This window comes from Rattus norvegicus, chromosome 1 (assembly GCF_021556685.1).
Source record: "Rattus norvegicus strain SHRSP/BbbUtx chromosome 1, alternate assembly SHRSP_T2T, whole genome shotgun sequence".
Classification (NCBI taxonomy): domain Eukaryota; kingdom Metazoa; phylum Chordata; class Mammalia; order Rodentia; family Muridae; genus Rattus; species Rattus norvegicus.
The window spans coordinates 174,174,007-174,195,639 of record NC_141534.1 but is presented as its reverse complement, the minus strand read 5'-3'; the positions used below and the strand labels follow the sequence as shown (position 1 = coordinate 174,195,639).

General features: G+C 43.1%; 1 protein-coding gene across 2 annotated transcripts in view; it reads right to left on the bottom strand.

The window, feature by feature from the left end:
* The window catches only part of Syt9 (synaptotagmin 9), a 180,265-nt gene that overhangs the window by 128,128 nt on the left and 30,504 nt on the right, over positions 1-21,633 (bottom strand). For both annotated transcript variants that reach the window (XR_015638115.1, NM_053324.1), the window contains 1 exon segment: positions 1,267-1,618. Coding sequence is in view for 1 of the 2 variants with exons in the window: in NM_053324.1 (NP_445776.1) it covers positions 1,267-1,618 (352 nt within the window). In the remaining variant the exon portion in view is untranslated.

The following is a 21,633-nucleotide window of genomic DNA, read 5'->3' as shown; positions in this document are numbered from 1 at the left end:
ACAGTGATGAGGAAGGCAGAATAGCAGCTCCTCTCCTGCAAATCTGTGCAGTGAGAGTCTGGGTTTCTTAAAAAACCCAGTGGGCTTATGCGATCATGCTTTTGTTTGAACCCAGGTGTGGGCTAAGCGGCCCCCTCACAGCAGGTAATTTTGATTTTGTCTGGTGCACTAGCACGGGCGTGATTTTTTGCCAGCTGCAGATAGTTTAATTCTGGGGGCTCTGAAGAGGGTATACATGGGAGAGCCCAGAGAGGGCCTGTGGAAGCTGCTCCTCCCTGCTGCTGCTGGTTCCTGCTGTTGCACTCTGTCAAGTGATCTTGAGCAGAGAGATGAGCAGAATAGGAGATGTCCTGAAACAGACTTGTCCCAAGGAACCCAATTCCCCAGTCAGCAGGAAGCAACCTAAAGAGGTCTACACCCCTTTCCCCTTCATTCTCTCCTACCTAGTGTTGAGGGGTTGGAAGGGATTGGGGTGGAATAAAGGTTGGAAGGGAGGTAGAGATGTAAGAACCCAATAAAATAGCTAAACAAGTCTGACAATCTGTGCGAGGGTATAGAACCATCGTACTCTCAGAACCTCTCCTACGTTGGCACTTGTACTATCCCTGAAACAGACATGCATGGAGGTTATATGACTTGCTCCATGCCCATAAGTACATACAGTTCTTCACACCCCAGAGCCCACTGACTTTTAATCACTATACCGCTATTCATCTACTGCTTAAGAACAAACATCTAACATCCAGGCAATAAAGCCCACTCCTAGTAGTCTGCAATCGTTACAAAGCCTAAGGGTAGACAAAGACTGCTGGTTACTGTGGGATCTGAAGAATGCTAGGACAGATCAGAGGCACGATGAGTCAGTTCTTTACGAGGACACCATAAGAAAAGTAGCTGAAAGCTCAGATTCTGGTATCCAAATCCTGACCTGGGTATATACTAACATACATCCTTTTTAACTTCTAAATTTCTTAGTATAATATCAAAATAACAGTACCTATGTCAGAACAGTAAACTATACAAAAATAATGAATAAATGAAGTGGGGGCAATGTTAATTGTAACTTTTGTGCACTCCATAGAAACTAAGCCGAGCTCTAGAACTAGGGCCAGCAAAGAGCCATGGAGTTTCTCCATTTTCATTTTCTGGGACTGAGTGGACATCTAGATGATTACCTGATTCCCAGCTAGTCAGTACCACCACTGGCAAGTAAGGGGGAAAGAGTGGTCCCTGCTTTGCATTCATAAAGCAAGGGGCATTACTGACCGAGCTGACGGCGTTGGCTCTGTGACTTGTCGCTGTACACGGACGGCATGGGCACAGTTGTCCTGGCCACCTGGCTGGGTGGAGAGGGGAATGTCGGGGGAAGTGTGGCTGATCTTCATGGAGGAGTCCGGGCAGGGTGTGGGTGGGTCTAGGAAGTCCTCGCTGTTCTCCTGCTCATTTGTCTCTGTATCAGTGTAGTTAAGAGGCTCTTGGTTGTTGTCTTTGCTACCAGAGAACAGGCCTCGCTCTCGCCACGGAACCCAGCACAGTTTCCAAGACACGAAAAGAGAGACACCAAAGAGGGCAAGACCACAGGCGGTAACCACGAGAGTTAGCAGGCTCACAGAGATATCTGCAAAGAAGAAAAAGAAAAAGTCAGTGTGACGATGTCGCTCATGGCCACTCACTGTGCAGTCCTTGCAGAAATGGTCATCGTAGCCACACGTTCTGAAGGGCCTGACTCTGAAGGCCAGGGTGGGTGATGCTGCAGTGTTACCTGATGGTGGGGATTCAGACACAAACCGGAGGCTCCAAGAGCAAAGGGAGAAAAGTTGTGCAAGTTGTGATTAGAAACAACAGAACACTGTATATTTAAGGAGACTCTGAGGGCCCCTGGAAGTCAAATGAGACTCTACCCTACAGAAAGCACCTATCACTAAAGTTTTCTGAGAAGAGAACCTTTAGCTGTCTTTTCAAAGTACCCAGCCATCTCAAAGAGCCCTACAACTTAGAAATTAAACCACATTTTCTTTTAAGTGTTTAAGGGTCTAAGTTCATGTGTTTATTGGGCTTTATAGAATCAAAAGAACCTACTACTTAGGTCTTCAGAAACCAGACAGAGTGACACAGTCCGAGCTTCCCCCAGTTTCAAGAACTAGAAATACACACACACACACACACACACACACACACACACACACAGGCAAAGTGGAGAAAGTAGTTGGTATGTGGTGGTGTATCATCAAGCCAGTTATCAGAGTGAGGGCTACAGGTTAAGCTGCCAGAGGGATCTGGGCACCTAAGAGCTGTGCCACACAGGACAAGAAGGTCCTGGGCTCTCCCATCCACTCCTTCCAATAACTGATATGAAGGTAACCATAAAGAAGAACTAATACCAGCTCCTCAACATACAGCATAGGAGAAAGAATGAGCTTCAGAGCCAGAAGAAAATCCTACACCGAAGCCAGTACTGAAGCCAAAGCTACAGTAGAAGTCTGCAGACATACCATGAAAGAGTGAGGGCAAGGGGATACAGCAGGGAATGACGGTGATTGTATGTGGATCATGGCATCACGGCCATGTGGTATTCCACAGCCATACTCATACATTTCAAGGTAGAAGCTAGTCTCTAACAGGTTCCTACCTCGAGGTATGGTCAGAGAGACTGAAGTATGAATCTGATCTCCTGCCTGATGCCACTATTTTAAAGGATGCCCCTGAATGTCCCTTTTATGTCCCAGGACCCCTAAACTCTTCCCAGGTTTTTCCTGTACTGGTCATTTAAAAAATCTGCACTGATCACCCTAGCATATTCTGAATGTCTATTATGTGACAGACAGCATGCAAGGCTTTGGAGACACAGTGAGAGGACAGACTTCAGACCTTCATATTCTGGCAGTGCTTACAAGTGTCCTATGACTTGTGATGAGTTACATTCATGCTAGCTCATGTAGGACCTACACCACTTATCCACTGAATAAAACTGACCAACTGCCAGCCACATTTTCCACCATGACTGACTGTTCTTACAAAATGATAATCGTTTCGTCAGGAAAACTGCTCTTGAGGGGAGCCGGCCGCCAGGCTGCTGATGGATCAACGGATACTCCCAGTGCCGCCCAGTCGATCTCTGTTGTGGTAAATGATATCACATCTCTGCCTCTCACACTCGGATCCCTGTTTCGGTGTGGCAACTGAGCTCAAAAATCTCACTGAAACAAGGTAATCAACTCTTTAAACAAGGGATAGCATCATCACCAAGTCACATGGAGGAATTTCTGGGACTGGTAGAGAAAAGCCAATTGGTGGAAAACACTTCCAACTAACCAGTGAGATTAGCCAGTAAGACTAACCAGTAAAACTAACAAGTGAAGGGCCATTAATCAAACCAAAAATGGAAAAATCCAAGGCATGGGGATGGAGGACATAGCTTAGATGCACAAAGTCCTGGACTAGATCCACAGCACTGCATAGACCAAGCACGGTGGCACATGCCTGTAATCTTGGATCTGGGGAGATAAGAGGTAGGAAGATCAGGAGTTCAAAGTCACCATTGGCTATGTAGTGAGTCTAAGGTTGGTTTGGAATGACCAAGACCTCAAAAAAAAAAAAATCCCAGGTAGAGAGGTGGGGGAGTAGGTAAAGCATAGGCACAAAGGTATCAGGCTTCCATGGATCCCCATTGTGGTTGGGCAGTTTAGAACAAGGTGTGACCTCAGACTCGACTTGGCTGTGACACTGTATAGTGAGTCTCTATACAGTCTTCTACAACAGCTGGCTGGCACCACTGTAGCTGGCATTGCAAACATCCATCCCAGCCCCCACTCAACATAGTCTAATCTGAACACGAACCAGACTATACATAGTAGTGGAATCTCTTAACACGTTCTGTACTCCACATGCAGAAAAAACATCTTCATGAACTCCTATAGCTTTGTCCTGACAAACTGTAAGGAGAGCAGCTGCAAAGGTTGTAGAGGGGCATGATGGGAGACATTACTGATCACTCTGGCCTGTTAGGATACACTCCTCCATGGAATCAGTTTAAATCACAATTCTCTGTGTTGGTCTGGGGCACTGACTGGTTCCACAAATTGAAATTAGTCAATACAGATCATCCACCTCAGACTGGAGGCACTCATAAGCTCGGACCTAGTGTGTGAAAGTAAGAACTCCCACATCAGAGTTGATCTTCAAGCCTCTGTACCCTAAAAAATAACTTATGGCACAAGCTCCAAGTCTAGAACGAGGGATGAATTTAACCCTGAGCACAATCGGTGGCAGAATTCCAAGTGAGACACTGACCCATGAGAAACACCTAAAGAGTCGGTGCTTTGAGTCTCTATGATTGTAAAGGGATTTGTTGCCATGGCAAAAAAAAAATTGGGCAATATATATGACCATAGAAATTACTGTCCAAAGCTGGGATAACTTAAAGAAAAACAAAGGGTTATGTTATAATAACTACACAAGGATAAGATTATTGACCCCGGATTGTCCAGGGTAAACTATGACATATGGTTGGTTATCTAGACTTAGGAGTTTAATGTGGTGCTGGAGAAATGGCTCAATACTTAATGATTGCTGTGCAATCATGAGGACAACATTGTGGATCTCAGCACACACGTAAAGAGCCAGGCATCCTTTGCACATCTCTGACCTAGTTCTAAGGGGGAAGAAATGGGCTTCCTTGCCTGCTGAGAAAATATGATGCCCAGGTTTGAGGAGAGACCTTCTTCTGGTCTCTACACACATGCACGGGTACATATACATAAGTGCATACACAAACACACAAATAAATAAATACATAAATAATTCATGAAAAGTCAGGTATAGTGGTACATACATCTACTCTCTGCACTCAGGAAGTAGAAGCAAGAGAAACACCACAGTTACATACTAGTCTAGTCTACATGGCAGGTTTCAGGGTAGCCAAGACTACATGATGAGGTACTACATATCAATCAATCAATCAATCAATCAATCAATCAATCCCATATGCACCGGGAGCTCACTTATCTTAGCACACTACCTCTCAGGATTTCACTGGGCATAGACAACATGTCAGATAACACAAAGCCTGACCTACTTTTATGAGTAGTCATCAGGCCTCTGACCCAGTTCCTAACAATTCCAACCTGCTCAATGACTTCTAAGTTATGCTTTCCAAAAAACAGCTGGCTCATAATTCCAGTCATGGAGCAAGGAGCATGAAAGGAGAGAGCTTGTCTACGTAAACACTTGATGCCAAGCATTTCAAAGAATTCCTGGTACAGGTATGACATTTGATGAAGCTCACCTGCAGATCCTTGCTATGCAAACCTTGAATTATCGAAAGGAAGGCTGTGGCCTATAAACTATGGAGGTTGCTAAAGTCTTATAGGATGTGAGCGTGTGTGTGTGTGTGTGTGTGTGTGTGTGTGTGTGTGTGTGTGTGTGTGTGTGTGTGAACAGTCATTACAAACAGCAAGAGTACATTTTTCATATTTACACAAAGGCACCAGGTGAGTTAACAGCACTTCAGAACACCTGCCGGGTTGTCAGAAAGCAACAGTGGCCTGCATGACCTCACCAGCCTCCAGTGTAATCATCAGAGTGTCTGTTACCAATCGCTCAATGTGCCCCTAGACACCGTTTGTGCTTTTCTCTCTTACCAAAAAGAAGTATCTTTCAAAAAACAATCTCTACGTCCATTCCTATCTCCTTATAACTTGGCTTCAGCAAAGGGCTGTGGGGATGGGAGAGACAACCTAGAATTGCAGGATTTTTTTAAAGAGGTAATTTATTTCTCAGGTTAGGTGATAGCTATGTAGCCAACTGCCTTATAAGCTTTGAATTGCATATACATTCATTACATATATTCATTGGCATTTAGGTATATTTTAAAATAAAGATGGAAAAATAATAATAAAATATAAAATGTATTTTCTAAAGAGTAAGAACAGTGTGATTTGTTCTTTTGTCCATGGGTCCAAAAAAATTATATATCAGATGATAGTTCAGGTCTTAAGAGAGGCAAATGCCACAGTTCCCTGGAGGTTGGAAGAGATACAAGCAGGAGGCTGTTTATGAAAATGCAGTAAGAGCTCCAGCTCGGTGGTCTTTTCCCAAGGACACGATGCCATGCAACTACATCTTAACCACTGCATAGGATGTACTTTAATGCACACCAGACAAGATTCTGTAACACCAAATCCCAGCTAAACAAGTGCAGTTTTAAAGGACAGCCGAAAAGTTTCAAAAGTGACAGGTATTGTTGACCAATGAAAAAAGGGTCTGGTCATCTACCAGTTGTGTATGGCCTGAGTAACGGAAGCTATTATCTTAGGTTTCCATTGCTGGGATAAAACACCAAGGCAATTTATAAAAGGAAACACTTAAATCTGGCTTATGTTTTCCCAGGATTAGAATCCATGCTGCAAAAGAAACAGCTGAGAACTTACATCTGGGTCCCCCGGTAGAGGTGAAGAGAGACACACTGTGAATGGAATAAATCTTTTGAAACCCAAACCCTGTCTCCCAGTGACACGCCTCCTCCAGTAAGGCCACACCTCCTAATCCATCAAGCAGTTCTACAAACTGGGGACCAAGTGTTCAAACACATGAGCCTATGGGGGGCCATCCTCAAGCCAACAACTGCAGCAGGATAGAAGTAGCAATAACTGAGCCGACCAGCAGCTCAGAGGCCACCAGCCAAGCTGAAGTTATCAGTTCAAATGGCCCATGACATGAACCAAATTAGAGCAAAAGACAACATTTCTTCTGTGTGGAAATTTATAAAATAGCAGTGTAGATGAAAAAGCATGGGTGAAGCAGTAGCCAGCAAAGAGAACCCTGGAGACCCCTTCTGACTAGGGAATAAAAATAAGAAAATTCCCCAAACAGAAAAACAATTCAGCAACACGACAGCTAAGGAACTTGGCTGAAGGTAAAAACCTAAACCACCAGCAGCAGCAGCAGCAAACCTGACCCAGAAATACAAGCAACGATGGAGGGTGTTTCCCCCTTAAAGATCTAATATTTAAAACTGCTAAAAGACTAAGACACAGAAAATGGAGGCAAATTTCACCCAAGGGAAACAATATTTATATTCCTTAAAACTGAAGGGGAGCTGGGTAGAGATCCACCCGGCACTGGGACACAATACTTGGATCGTAGATGTCTGTATTGTGACATTGGAAAAATAAAGATAAGAGAAGGCCATAAAGCTGAGATAGAAACAATAAAGACCGGGGGTCAGTGAGTAAACCACCTGCTGTGCACAATGCCTTGCGTTCAGATCCCCCACACACATGTAAAAGCTAGATGTGGTCATGCAAATCAGTAACCCCAGCACTGAGGGGATGAAGTGAAGATGGATCCCCAGCTCACTGGCCAAGGAGCCTAGTGGAGTCTGTGAACTCCAGGTCAGGAGAGACCCTGTCTGAAAAGACATAATGGAGAGTGACCACAGACTCCAACCAACGTCAACGTCCCTTCCCCCACACGCTAATTAAAACTCTAAGAAACTAGACCCATAATCAGACTTACAGAAACCTATATACGGGCTGGAGAGATGGCTCAGTGGTTGAGAGCCCCGACTGCTCTTCCAGAGGTCCTGAGTTCAATTCCCAGCAACCACATGGTGGCTCACAACCATCTGTAAAGAGATCTGATGCCCTCTTCTGGTGTATCTGAAGACAGCTACAGTGTACTTATATATAATAAATGAATAAATCATTAAAAAAAAAGAAACCTATATACAAGGAAATGCATGAAAATTTCTGAAAAAAAATGAAAGCTATATTCAACTTAAAAATTTCTACCCAAATATGTTATTGATTAAGTGTATAAGGGTTCGAGAAACATTTCTAGAATTGGATGGCATCAGAAGGATACGTCCAGGCATCCATTGTGGAAGCCCCTTATGGACAACTATAGGAAATGAAAATGAAACGTGTATACAGAGAAATTTTCACTCAATGCCAGAGAACTGAAAAAGAAAACCACAGCACTGGGGAACAATCCAGAGAAGAGTCAAGTCCTACCTGCAGCAATGACCTGGTTGAGCATAAGGTATACTACCCAGTTAGCAAATGTGTGAAACAAGGAAAGTGTGGGCCAGCAATCTAATGATATTAGGGGCTATTAGTAACTCTTAAGGATGATCATCGTATTATGGTTATGTGTCAGAGGCATGTGTGGAACCATTCTAGTAAAACAAGGCCTGGAACTGGCTTTAAATTACAGGTCAACAAACACTGACTAGATTTAATTACTGAGCTTTGACATGTGGACTTTACCACATTACTCTCTCTACTGTTAAATGTTTGGCGAGTTCCTAAAGGAAGATAAAAATGTAAAAATCCTTTGATGGGGAAAAATGTTGAACGGTGACTTTAACCTTAGATATTCATATTTAACAGGCTTGGATGAGATCCAGCATCTCCATTTTTAACAAGCATCTCAAATCTCAGATTAATCTGATACACATGGCTTTCTGATCACAATGAGTGTTTAACCCCTACAAGTTAATCCCAGTGAGTGCCTGTCTGTGTGTATGCCTCTGTGTGTATGTGTGTGTGTGTGTGTACATATATGTTTGTGTGCACACATGTATGCACACTGAGAACACAAGATGCTTTCCGGACCTTAAAACAATTATGTCTTTGGGTCTTACTACAGATAACACCAGGAAATTCTGTTAGGAAATTAGGCCATGAAGAACTTGAGGACATTACCTGCTTCCTTGCAGGGAAAGTGGTAATGTAATTAGACAGAGGAAATAGGCAAGACCAGACAGCTCTGATGATGGGATGTTAAGAGCTTCAGAGAACAGAACCAATGAAGACATTCTGTATTAGAATGAATCTTTAGCATTTACCAGAATACTTAATGTGAGAAATCCTTTATTAACATCCCTTTCATGTGACTACATTTAACACTTCATCATATATATGAAGTTTATACAATCAACTTTTTTTTTACTGTTACAGTTTAAAGAGATAATATTACTGTGAACTTAAAATTGTTCTCAAGGCAGCCTATTCTAACACAAGGGAAGGAGAGAAAGAGAAGGAGGAGGGCAAATATTGCATTCAAATATCCCAGCCCTCAGGAGATAACAAAGTGCAGGGGAACTCAGCTGCACACCTCAGTAGGCTCCAGGGCATCTTCTGAACAGCATGCAGGAGAAGACACATGTAATAGATTCCAGGTTAAAATTAAGTGCTTTGATGTTAAAATGATTGAACTTGTCTAGGAAATGCGATCATGCAAAGATATTGCTGCGTAATTACATTGTAGATGCCACAGCACAGCAGTTATGAACAGAGTTGCAAGTCACAGTCAAGATCTGTGTCTCTGAAGTGGGCGTGGCTTCACACTCCTGTAATCCCAGCACTTGGAAAGCAGAGTCAGGAGAATTAGAAGTTCAAGGCTATCCTCCACTGTACAGCAAATCCAAGGTTAGTCTGAGCTGCAGGAGTCCCAGACTCAAAGCCACAATAAAAATGATTTTTCATCTCAACATCAGTTATGTAACCTTAGGTTAATTTCTTTATATCTTCATTTGTCATACGATTAATGTTGGTCTCTACATCTTGGAGTTGTCTGTAATGAATACGCAGCAATTCCTGAATGTGGTAGGGATAAGAGCACTTGCTGTGTTAGTAATGGGTTAAATTCCCCAGTAGCCATGTAAAAAAATCTGAATATGGCTATCTAAGACTATAGTAGAACCCCAGTATCAGGGAACAGAGAAATGTGGATCCTGGGGGCTCAGTGGCCAGCCAGTTGAGCCACAGAAGTGAACTTCCGGTTCAGTGAGAGACCCTGTCTTAAAGGAATAAGGCACAGGATGATAAAAAGACACCACGCTCTGGCCTCCACAAATACACATACCCGCAAACTCGCATGTACATACCATACAAACACAGCACACAACACATGGCAAAATCATTTTTTAAAAAACTGAAGTTACTGGTGCTAACCAAGTATAAATTATTATTATTTTTAATGTCTCAGGACTAGGATGTCCTTCAGCCCTTCCGTTTATGACATAGCCATTTGCGTACAAGGGAGCAGACGTTCACCAGATACCAAATCTGCTGGCACCTGCTCTAGAGATTTTTCAATGTCTAGAATTGAGGGGCACTTTGGGATGTCACTACTAACCTGCCAGCCTGCGATTATTCTGTTACAGCACTCTGGACTGACTAAGACGTAAGTCTTACATATACCCACTTCTCATAGAAGACCAGACCCAGGTCATCTGATTATGTTTAAAAGATCACCCAGAGAAAATAATGGGCAGGGCTTCGCACTGTGGTTATGTAAGTTGTACAGTGTCTTAGCTACCATTCTATTACTGTGAAGAGATACTACAGATGAGGCAACTTATAGCAGAAAGCATTTAACTGGGGGCTTGCTTACGGTTCCAGAGGATAAACCCATGACTGTCATGGTGGGGAATGGAGAGGCAGGCCAAGCAGCTGAAAGCTTACATCTGATCCAAACAGGAGGCAGAGACCAAGAGACTGGGCCTGGAAATCTCAAAGTCCACCCCTTCAGTGACACACCTTTTCCCACAAGGTCACACCTCCTAATCCTTCCTAAACAGTTCCACCAACTGGGAACCAAACATTCAACTACATGGGGCCATTCTCATTCAAACTGCCACACATAGGTCACTATCTACTGAAATATGCACAGTGATTAGGAAAGAGCTTTCATATTTTAAGAAGCTCAGACCTGGCCTTGCACTATTTATGCTCCAATGTGACCACAGGTAAGCCTTTGCCCCACTAGGGTCTTCTGTATCTGTTCTGAAGGACCTAGACATGACACACACATTTTGTGGTTCTTGTGAAACCTGACAACTGACCTTGAGCTCACAGGACTGTCTCTATCTAGAGCTAAAGTCATCATAATAGTCCCCATTATAACCACAAGTCAGAGTGCTATCCAACTGAAGGCTACAATTTATGGCCATTCCTGCTTTTTTATTCCAGCAGTAGACATGAGATTCTCTTAGCACTGGCTCATGGTGAAAATTGCAAGGATTATGGAGCATTAACTCAGGCCTACAGGGGCCCATTATTAAGGTACTTAGCCAGGTAAACAGAGCACACAGCTGCCTTCACTCTAAGACGCCCGTGAGTAAAACGAGTTAGAACATGGACCCTGGCAAATGGCATCAACTACTTTTTTTTTTCCGTTACTAACGCAGAGCGTGGTGTCTAATCTGTAACTAGACCGCGTCCACAGATTACTTTCTTAGAAGGCCGCCCAAAAGATTCTGCCTGTGTAACCTAGCAGCTGGCCTAAAATTAGCATGGGGAGACATGTTCTTTTGCACCTTTAATTTGCAAAGTGCTGTTTCATGAGTGTGACCAGCTCTTCTTCACACTAACATCGCCACCTCTGCCTCAGCCAAATGAGGCTACACATGGGCTGCAGCTGCAAGCGCTCATGGAGGGTGGGGGAGGCTGCGGCACCTGTGTTTATAGCCCCTCACTTCCAAAGCCTGCTGTACCACACGTCTGCATATCAGGAAGGCCCAGTCACCATGGTTGGTTTGGCTACTGTCCTTCCTCATTCTTTGTACTTGTGCTAGAAACTATTTGGCTGGGGTGGGGGACTCTACTTATAATATCTTACTCGCCTGGTTGGAAGGAAATGCTTGTAGAATCTACAATTTCTCTTTTGTTTTTGCTTCTGCAATTTTGAGACGGATCAGTAGCTCTGGCTGGCATGGGACTGTGATGCAGTCCATATCATTGAACTTGTAATCCATCCTTCTACCTTAGCTAGGGTTACAGGTTTGTACACTATGCCCAGCCCTGTTTTGTGCATATTGGGGTTCTGGCCCATGTAGAATAAAAAAACATTCAGATGTGCTGGAATTATTGAAAAATCATAAATGATTGATACACAAGTAATCTGAGACTGAAGGGGACATCTGCTAAGGGCTTGGAGTCCTCCTGAAACAGAACTTAAGAACTGGTGGGGACAACGGACAGGCTGAAGGGGTCAATAACCCACCTGGGTGTATTCACAAAAGGCACAGCCCCGCCCTGCCCACCTGTGGGGTTACAGTGAGGTGGGAGCATATACCCAGAGACCGGATGTGCAGCTGGTAGTCAGAGACTGCTGCCTGCCTCCAGTATCTTCAGGTCATTCCTTACCTCCACCACGGGGAGACATTCCTCTTCACCTGGCCGCATGCCTGCACCTGCACCAAAGCTCACCACAGCACTTTCATTCTCTTTCCTGACATTTCTTTGAAGCTGGGGCCTTCTGCATCGACCCAGTAATTCAGACCTCCCACAGGACCCTTTTCCACGCTTTTTCAGTCAGGATCCTTGGCTAGGCCGGATTTGCTTTCGCTTTGATCCAATTTTTGTCCAAATCTCTCATCTACACTGGGAAATAAGATCAAAAGGTTGCTGACAAGCATCGTTCTGAATTCGTGTTTAGAAGCATCTCCTAAGCCAATGTCTGCTGTGGGAGTACTTCTTCCGTTTGGCAGCTCGAGGCCTGATGTTTCCCTAAATGAACCTGATCACTTCTCCCAGCCCTTCGACATTCAGCAAGTAAGTGGACCTCTTGACTGGAGAGCCCAGACTCAGTCCTGCCTCCTATCTGGCATCTCCTACCTGCACAGGGCACGATGTGGAACTAGGAAGTTGGTTTCGATTTTAGGTCTTAGAATGAAGCAGACTTTCCCTCTAGGTCCTTCTTCAGACACAACTGGACACCTCCAGAGCACAGTGTCATCAAGGCATCTGGCCAGGCTAAAAGTAGACTGTGTTCTTGCTTTCTGCTGGCTGGGGCTATGCTGGTGTGGTTGGAGGATGTATGAATGGACTACCTACCATGGAGCGGGGAGCTTTGAGGAAACAACCTAGAGATTGAATGCAGGTTTGGCTTAAGCACAAGCTATTCCTTCAGAGTCTTCTATTGTCTATGTATGTATGTATGTATGTATGTATGTATGTATGTATGTATGTATGTATGTATCTATCTATCTATCTATCTATCTATCTATCTATCTATCTATCTACTTATTTGTTTACATCCCAGTTCCCCTTCACAGAATCTCCCTCCTTACCCCTCTCCTTCTCCTCTGAGAGGGTGGGGTTCCTCCTGGGTTTCCCTGATCCTAGTCCATCAAGTCTCTGCAGGATTAAGCACATCCTCTTCCACAGAGGCCAGACAAGGCAGCCCTGTTGGGGAAGGGATACCACAAGTCTAGCCATAGGTTTAGGGACAGCATCTGCTCCACTTGTTGGGGGACCCACATGGAGACTGAGTTGTATACCCTAACATTTTTTTGAGGGAGCACAGCTCCTGGTGAATCTCAGAGCACTTTGGAGGCAATGAGCCAAAGGATTTTATGTGTAACTATCTGAAGGCTATTTAGGCTCTAGCTGCCTCACAATTCTGGTCCCAAAATATTGTGTTCTTCCAAATTAGGGACTTAAAAACACACCCTACAATCATACAACTCCTCACTTGTACATGGTGTTCTTCACAGTCAAAGGCCCTCTTTTTACACCTGCTTATGAAACCCTATCCTCATACTTGCTTTTGATCTCTTTCAATGGGAGACACTGGAAATTCCACCATCACAAATACACAGACCTCCATTCTCTTCACTGCTTTCAGCCATTCTAGCCTGGCCCTTATGAATTATACCCTGGGCTTCCCATGCCTTTTGCTCCGGATGACTTATGCCAATAGGAAGCCTGATAGAAAACTTGATGGCACTGGGAGAGGCCAGCTCAGGCACTGAGTTTTATTGTCTCACGGAATACTAGAGAAGACACTGAAGGAATAGCTGTGCTTAAGTCAAGTCTGAACTCAATCTCCAGGTTGTTGCTTCATAATTCCCCACCCCACAGCTCTCCCTTAGCTGTCTTCTTGTGACTATCATGTCCTATATGTCCTGTTGCTCAAGCCACAGCTCTTCTAGGTCTTCTCTATCCACAGGTAGTAAGTAACAGCTCCCTTCGGTTACCAGATCTAGAGTGTATATTATCCTTCAACAGTTCCCTTGAATCCTGACCTTAACATTGCAAAGAGTCCTTATGTTAAACGTCCCACAAATTACCCAGTTTGATCATGCTGCCTGTTAGCTTCCACTAGGACCCAGACTAATTCAGAGTAGAACTGGTTATTTTCTATCCCAGGCTCTAGCTACCTGGATAACTAAATCAAGGAAGCTGTACTCTTATGTTGAGATTCCTAATACATAAAACAAAAATGTACTGAGACGGAAGAGCCTTCTAGATCTCATCTTCGCAAATAAGAGTGAAAAGTTCATTTCTAATATAGCTCCACAACTCAGCATGGCATTAGTTCACAAGACACACTCTTGTTTGATAAGTGACAAAATTATAAGCTATATATCATTTCTACTTTACATCTATTCCTGCTCCACTAAAAATGTGTTTAAGGTAAGAAACTTAAGAAAGTTCTGTACAAGTTTTTTTTTTCCACGTGGAGAGGTCTAATAAGAGAAGAAGAGGAGAGGAGAGGAACAGCAGGCCATGGGCACATGGTGGGGAAGGGGGGTATGGGGAGAGAAGGGACAGTGACAAAGAGGGCACAAGAGCAGAGAAGAGTAAGGGCAAGAGCCCGTACAAGTTTAAACACACACACACACACACACACACACATATATATATATATATACATGGAGAGGGAGGGAAGGAGGGAGGGAAGAAGGGAGGGAGATTGAGAGAGAGAGAGAAAGAGAGAGAGAGAGAGAGAGAGAGAGAGAGAGAGAGAGAGAGAACGAGAATGAACTATCATTAAGATTACTTGTTCGGGGGCTGGAGAGATGGCTCAGCTGTTAAGAGCACTGACTGCTCTTCCAGAGGTCCTGAGTTCAATTCCCAGCAACCACATTGTGGCTCACAACCATCTGTAAAGAGATCTGATGCCCTCTTCTGGTGTATCTGAAGACAGCTACAGTGTACTTATATATAATAAATGAATAAATCTTTAAAAAAAAAAAGATTACTTGTTCAGGTTGGGCATGGTAATGTGTGTCTGCAACCCCATTGTCAGAAGGCAGAGAGTAAGATGGGGAGTTTGAGGACAGCCAAGACTTTGTAGCAAGTTCATGGCCAGCCTAGGCTATATGAGACTTTACTTTAAAAAAAATTATTCATTCTCATGATTGAAAATGATATAATATTTCAATCTTTCCTGGATGTTTAATACTTTATACAGCACATTATTGAAGGAACATGGGCTATGGAAATGGAAATAATTTCTTAAGCTAACTTTACAACACAGTATATGGAGGAATCTCTCAGAAAGGTACCATATTACCAGAGGTACAGTGACATTTTCAGAAGATTCTACAGAAATGATAACTTCAAAAAAAGTTAGATGTATCCAAATAGCCTTGGTTCCTTATTCAAGACTAACCCTGGAAGAACTTGCCCTCAGAGATTTCCCAGAGTCTAAATGTAGGAGATTCCCTTCCCATTCCTCTCCCTTTCCCATGTGGTTTTAACCCTTGTGCACAGCTAACAGCCAGACACCATTCCAGCCTATAACCCTTACCAGTGTGGCCTTCTCTACCCCATAGTCAAATGTACTCTTAGATTATTGAGCGACCTATGCTGAAGTCACATTTGGACTTCACATGGTAAGTAGTTAAAAGCTATGTACTTAAGTATCACCTTTCCTCCACAAATTATATGATTTGAAACCAATTTCACTGAAGTCATATTTAATATTATTGAAATGTAGGTAGTTTTTTTTCAATTACTCATTTTCCTAGCAGTGTTATTAATTGGTTGGACAAGATAATATGAAGAAATATAACTATTGTTCTAAGGAGCACCAACTAGGAAAAAAATGGTTAAGATTTCAATAGTAAAAGGCAAAAGATTTATATGATCTGAAGAGAAACCAGAGTATTTTCTTGGTGGGATTGCAGACTGGTACAACCACTCTAGAAATCAGTCTGGAGGTTCCTAAGAAAGTTGAACATTGTACTACCTGAGGACCCAGCTATACCTCTCCTGGGCATTTATCCAAAAGATGCTCCAATATACAACAAAGAAACATGCTCCACTATGTTCATAGCAACCTTATTTATAATAGACAGAAGGTGGAAAGAACAAAGATGTTCTTCAACAGAGGAATGGATACAGAAAATGTGGTACATCTACACAGTGAAGTACTACTCAGCTACCAAAAACAATGGCTTCATAAAATTCATAGGCAAATGGATGGAACTAGAAAATATCATCCTGAGTGAGGTAACCCAATCACAAAAGAACACACATGGTATGCACTCACTGATAAGTGGATATTAGCCCAAAAGCTCAGATTACCCAAGATATAATCCACAGACCACATGGAGCTCAAGAAGGACGACCAAAGTGCAGATGCTTTAGTCCTTCTAAAAAGGGGGAACAAAAATATTCATAGGAGGGGATATGGAGACAAAGTTTAGAGCAGAAACTGAAGGAATGGCCATTCAGAGCCTTCCCCACATGGGTATATAGCCCATATATATACAGCCACCAAAACTAGATAATATTGATGAAGCTAAGAAGTGCATGCTGACAGGAGCCTGATATAGCTGTCTCCTGAGAGGCTCATCCAGGGTACGACAAATTCAGAGGCGAATGCTTGTAGCCAACCATTGGACTGAGAATGGGGTTCCCGTTGGAGGAGTTGGAGAAAGGATTGAAGGAGCTGAAGGGGCTTGCAACCCCATAAGAACAATACCAACCAAGAAGAGCTCCCAGGGAATAAACCACCACCTAAAGAGTACACGTGGACAGACCCATGGCTCCAGCTGCTTATGTAGCAAAGGACGGCCTTGTTAGGGAACCAGAGGGAGGAGAAGCTCTTCCAAGGCTGGACCTGACAGTGTAGGGGAATGTCAGGGTTGGGAGGCTGGAAGGGGGGAGGTAGGTAGGGAAAAGGGGATAACATTTGAAATGTAGATAAAAAATATCTAATAAAAAAAGATTTCAATAGTATTCTTGACACTCACAGGAGGGAGCAAGGACACCAGCTGTTCCCACAGTGCTCTTGAGAAGCCTGTCCTCCAGGAGTTGCAAACACTCTGCATAACAGGCAGTGGGCAGAACTTTAACTAGAAGCAGGCAATGACAGTTTTGTTTAAGACATTTCCACACTCTCATCACCTTTTACACCAGATAGTATTTTCTACATTTTTAAAAGTTGCAGCAAACTACATATAACATACAACATTGCATCTAAATATCTTAAAGCGGACAGTTCAGTGGCATCATAAACATTCTCTGCTCCTATTTCTAGAACTTTTTTTGCCATCCCACACTGGATCTCAGTACTCAAGTTACCCTTAACTAAGCTCCTGCAAGCACCACCCACTTTATGTCTCTATGATGAATCCAGTGCTTTGTGCCATTTGAATGAAACTAGTCACCAGACAAGCGCACCAAGGGGCAGCCTTGCCAAGGGGCACAAAAAAAGAACTGGATGGGTAGGACACAGGCAAAATGGCAGGGAATCCAGGCAGGGAGTGCAGGCAGAACAGCAGGGTGCCTAGGCTGGAGGCAAACACAAGATGGCTGCACAAACACTGAGTAAAGAAGAGACTCTGGAGGCACAACCCAAATGATGCTCTGGAAAGTGAGGCAGACGAGGGTACATGAAATAAAAACAGGTCATGTCTAATAGTTTCCAAATCGTCTGACCCTGGATGTACATATGGTCTCTGGGAGAGTTACACAGAACTCACACTCTTGTGGGCAGACATGAGTGTCCTATATCATGAGAGATCCAAGCAGGTATGACGATGAGATGCTATCTAAGACTGTCTTGAATGTGAAGTGCCCTTTACATACCAGAAATGTGAGGACGGTAGACAGGAGTAATGAGGACTTCCTACAGCATGGCAAACAAGGCAGGGTTCTTACAACTAAAGGGCTGGAAGCAACCAAGGCCATGCTGTTTGTGGCAGGCCAAAGGATACACTGTAGAAAGAACAAAAGCAAGAAAACAGCATGAGGAGAGCAAAAGAAACAACAGTGAAAGGAAAGCCAAAGGCAACAGAGGTGAGGGAGTACTAAGAAAGCTATATGCTTAGTCAAAGCATGAGGAAGCCAAGGAAATGCTTAATTTACGTAATATATTGTTCTCTGTCATATGACCAATTACAGACTCAGGAAACAGCATGCACAGCAGGCTGGGATCCTTCCTAATTTGGGCAGTAAAGGCTAATTACTGATCTAGCACGCCCATTTGTGTTTTAGGCCCACAAATGGGTCATAGGCTGGAAGACCCTTGGATTACACAATAAATAATGAAAAAGAAATAAGAACTAAAATGTTGAAAAAAATTAAACATCGTAAAAATCTGTGAGGATCACCTGGCTAGTGGACAGCTGATGGACAGCTATCTTTGGCAAAAAATGTACATATTTGGTTTACTAAATACCAGTAATATGTATATACAAAGTCAGTCTCTCTCTCTCCCTCTCTTTCTCCTTCTCTCCTCTCCCTCCCTACTCCCTCCCTCCCCCTCTCTCTCATATTATGAAATAAAAAGAGATATGAAATACATATATAAAATAGTTAATATATGTCCAAATATAACCTTGTATGTATGTTGTATATTTTCAGTTCTGACCATTGCTCCCAGCTTTCCTCAGTTTCCTGTAGTTTGCTGTGTAGGGTTGAGGCCTCCTGGGCTTTTCCTGTGCAGTTTAGTATGCCCTTTGGTGTTATCCTTGTTCAGTTCATGTATAGGCAGTCACACTGGTGTGAATTTATGGGTGTAGCCCCTGATGTTACTAGAAGACACAACCTCCCAGCAAACTCCTGATCCTTTGACTTGTACAGTCTTTCCTCCCCCTCTTCCACAGTGATCCCTGACAGTAGGTATGGGAATGTTTTATAGATGTATCCACTGGGAGTAGGCTCTGTTTGAAATAAAGGGAAGACATGCACATGTTTGTTTGCCAAGTACTTGGATAGAATATATCCTATGACAGTTTAAGAAACATAAGATGCTTTTCTTGACATAAAAGAAAGCAATGGTCAAAGACAAAGTTGATGCAATCATGGAATATGTTCAACTCTGGAGAGCAGATAATTGAAGACTTTGGATACAAACGGCTGAATTCTTCAACTGTCGCAAGAGTAAGGACATAAACTGTTTCCATTTCTGAGCTTTCAACATGCTTCATGGCTTGGTTGGTAATGAGCAGCTTTACACAAAATCGCAATATTGTGACAGAGACACATTAGCTTGGATTCCAACTGGTGTCCCGGAAAATGGCACTGGAGGTCATCCTCTGCTTCCCCCTCACTGGTGTCACACACACACACACACACACACACACACACACACACACACACATGCACGCACGCAAGCACGCACGCACGCACGCACGCACGCACGGGGAATAGTAAAATTCTTCATTGTGTGTATGTGAACAAAATTTATAACATTTACAGAATGGACAGAATTAGCAAGAAGTTAAAATTAGGCGAAGGTAAACATAGTTGCTTTGTGAGGAGACAGTTACAGGATGAACTGAAGCTTGTGTCTCTCCATTTAAAAAAATACTGTACACATATACTACTTGGATTATTATAATTAAATTTATAAATAAACAGAAGTTAAATTAATATACATGCAGCATGCTTTTAAATGGGAAGCTAAACCATTATAAATTCTGACAAATAAGGATCATGAAGTGCCCAGAGTGGGAAACTGCAGCCAGAAACTTATTCAGAAAAAGTACCTGCAAAGAGTCTACTCATGGACAGTACTGCCCAGACCTGTCACAGGCTGACACAGGATTGGGCACCAGCATGGTCTGGGAAGGGTCCCTGAGTTCATGAGGGTGCACAGCATCTGGGGAGGTATGCTTCACTGAGAACTGTGATTAAGCATCACATGCCAAGGGCCACCATGAAGCCTATGGTGCATAGTTCGCCATCTGTCTACCTGTGTGCTTCTGTGGGTGCAAACTTCTTCTCTACCCAGCCATAGAATGTTTAGTGAAAACCCTTGGTTGTGGTCTCAAGTTTTCCCCTGATCCAGAAGGATGGAGTCAGCTCTATCAAGCACATCTCTCCTCCCACTTGCTGCCAGTGTGGCTTAGAGAGAAAGGCGGAAAAACGGCATCAGAAATACTCACAAATGGCTTCCTTTTCTTTTCTAGCCGCAAGGTTGGTTTTGTTTTCAATGATATTAAAAAAAAGTTGCTTTTCCCCATTTTATAGGGCAAATGTTTATTAAAATATTAAAAGACAATCTTCTTTACTGCAGTTAAGAACCAGTGGGCCTCAGAGCAAATTTTACATGAGGTAATATTCAAGGGCCTGCGACAGGAGAGAGCTTATCTGGTTGAACTAGAGCCAAATTGCTGGGTCATAGCCAGTGTCCACAGCAGGAAAGAACAATTAGCAACTTGAAGCAATTTTGTGTTTACAATCATTCAGCAAGTAAGGTTCTGTGTGAATAGGTCCCCGTGCCATAATCACAGGGATCAGTTCAGAAAACATTGATAGAGGCCAGACACCTACAGTGGGACATTCAAGCACACTTCAGGAAATGTTCTCAGGGAGCATAATAAAGCTATTTAACAGTCTGCATGCAAGCACAACAGTAAGACAGCACAAGGAGGTATGGTGTACCGCCTAGTCTGTGACTACCTAAACTTCTTTCAAATAAAGATGTTCCACAGCACTACCTTAAAGGAGGACGTTCATAAAGATCTTGGCTCATATCCTGAGATTTTTTTTTTACATGTGGCAGACAGCTTCAAATTTTTGACTCCTGAGTGTTAACTTTAGTTCTATACACAGCTTTCTTTCACAAAGAGCTCCAATCTGTAGCCACAGCAGCTACATCACCATCAAATTTTAATTGCAAGCTAAATGTCCTTTTACAGACCAAGTATAGAAGTGGAAAAGTAAAAAACCAACAATATCATACCACTGCTGCAGACCAGAGCTTGTGGAGAGTATAAGGCATCAAAAACCAGTTTGGCTGAAATCAGCAGGATGTGCTACAAGAGAGGTACCTTTCCATGTCGGAATATCTACTGATACAAAACAGAGCTGACAAATTGTTTAAAACATTGCAAATTCATCTGGAATAACAAAAAACCCAGGATAGCTAAAACTATCCTCAACAATAAAAGGACTTCAGGGGGAATCACTATCCCTGAACTCAAGCAGTATTACAGAGCAATAGTGATAAAAACTGCATGGTATTGGTACAGAGACAGACAGATAGACCAATGGAACAGAATTGAAGACCCAGAAATGAACCCACACACCTATGGGCACTTGATTTTTGACAAAGGAGCCAAAACCATCAAATGGAAAAAAGAAAGCATTTTCAGCAAATGGTGCTGGTTCAACTGGAGGTCAGGATGTAGAAGAATGCAGATCGATCCATGCTTATCACCCTGTACGAAGCTTAAGTCCAAGTGGATCAAGGACCTCCACATCAAACCAGATACACTCAAACTAATAGAAGAAAAAGTGGGGAAGCATCTGGAACACATGGGCACTGGTAAAAATTTCCTGAACAAAACACCAATGGTTTACGCTCTAAGATCAAGAATCGACAAATGGGATCTCATAAAACTGCAAAGCTTCTGTAAGGCAAAGGACACTGTGGTTA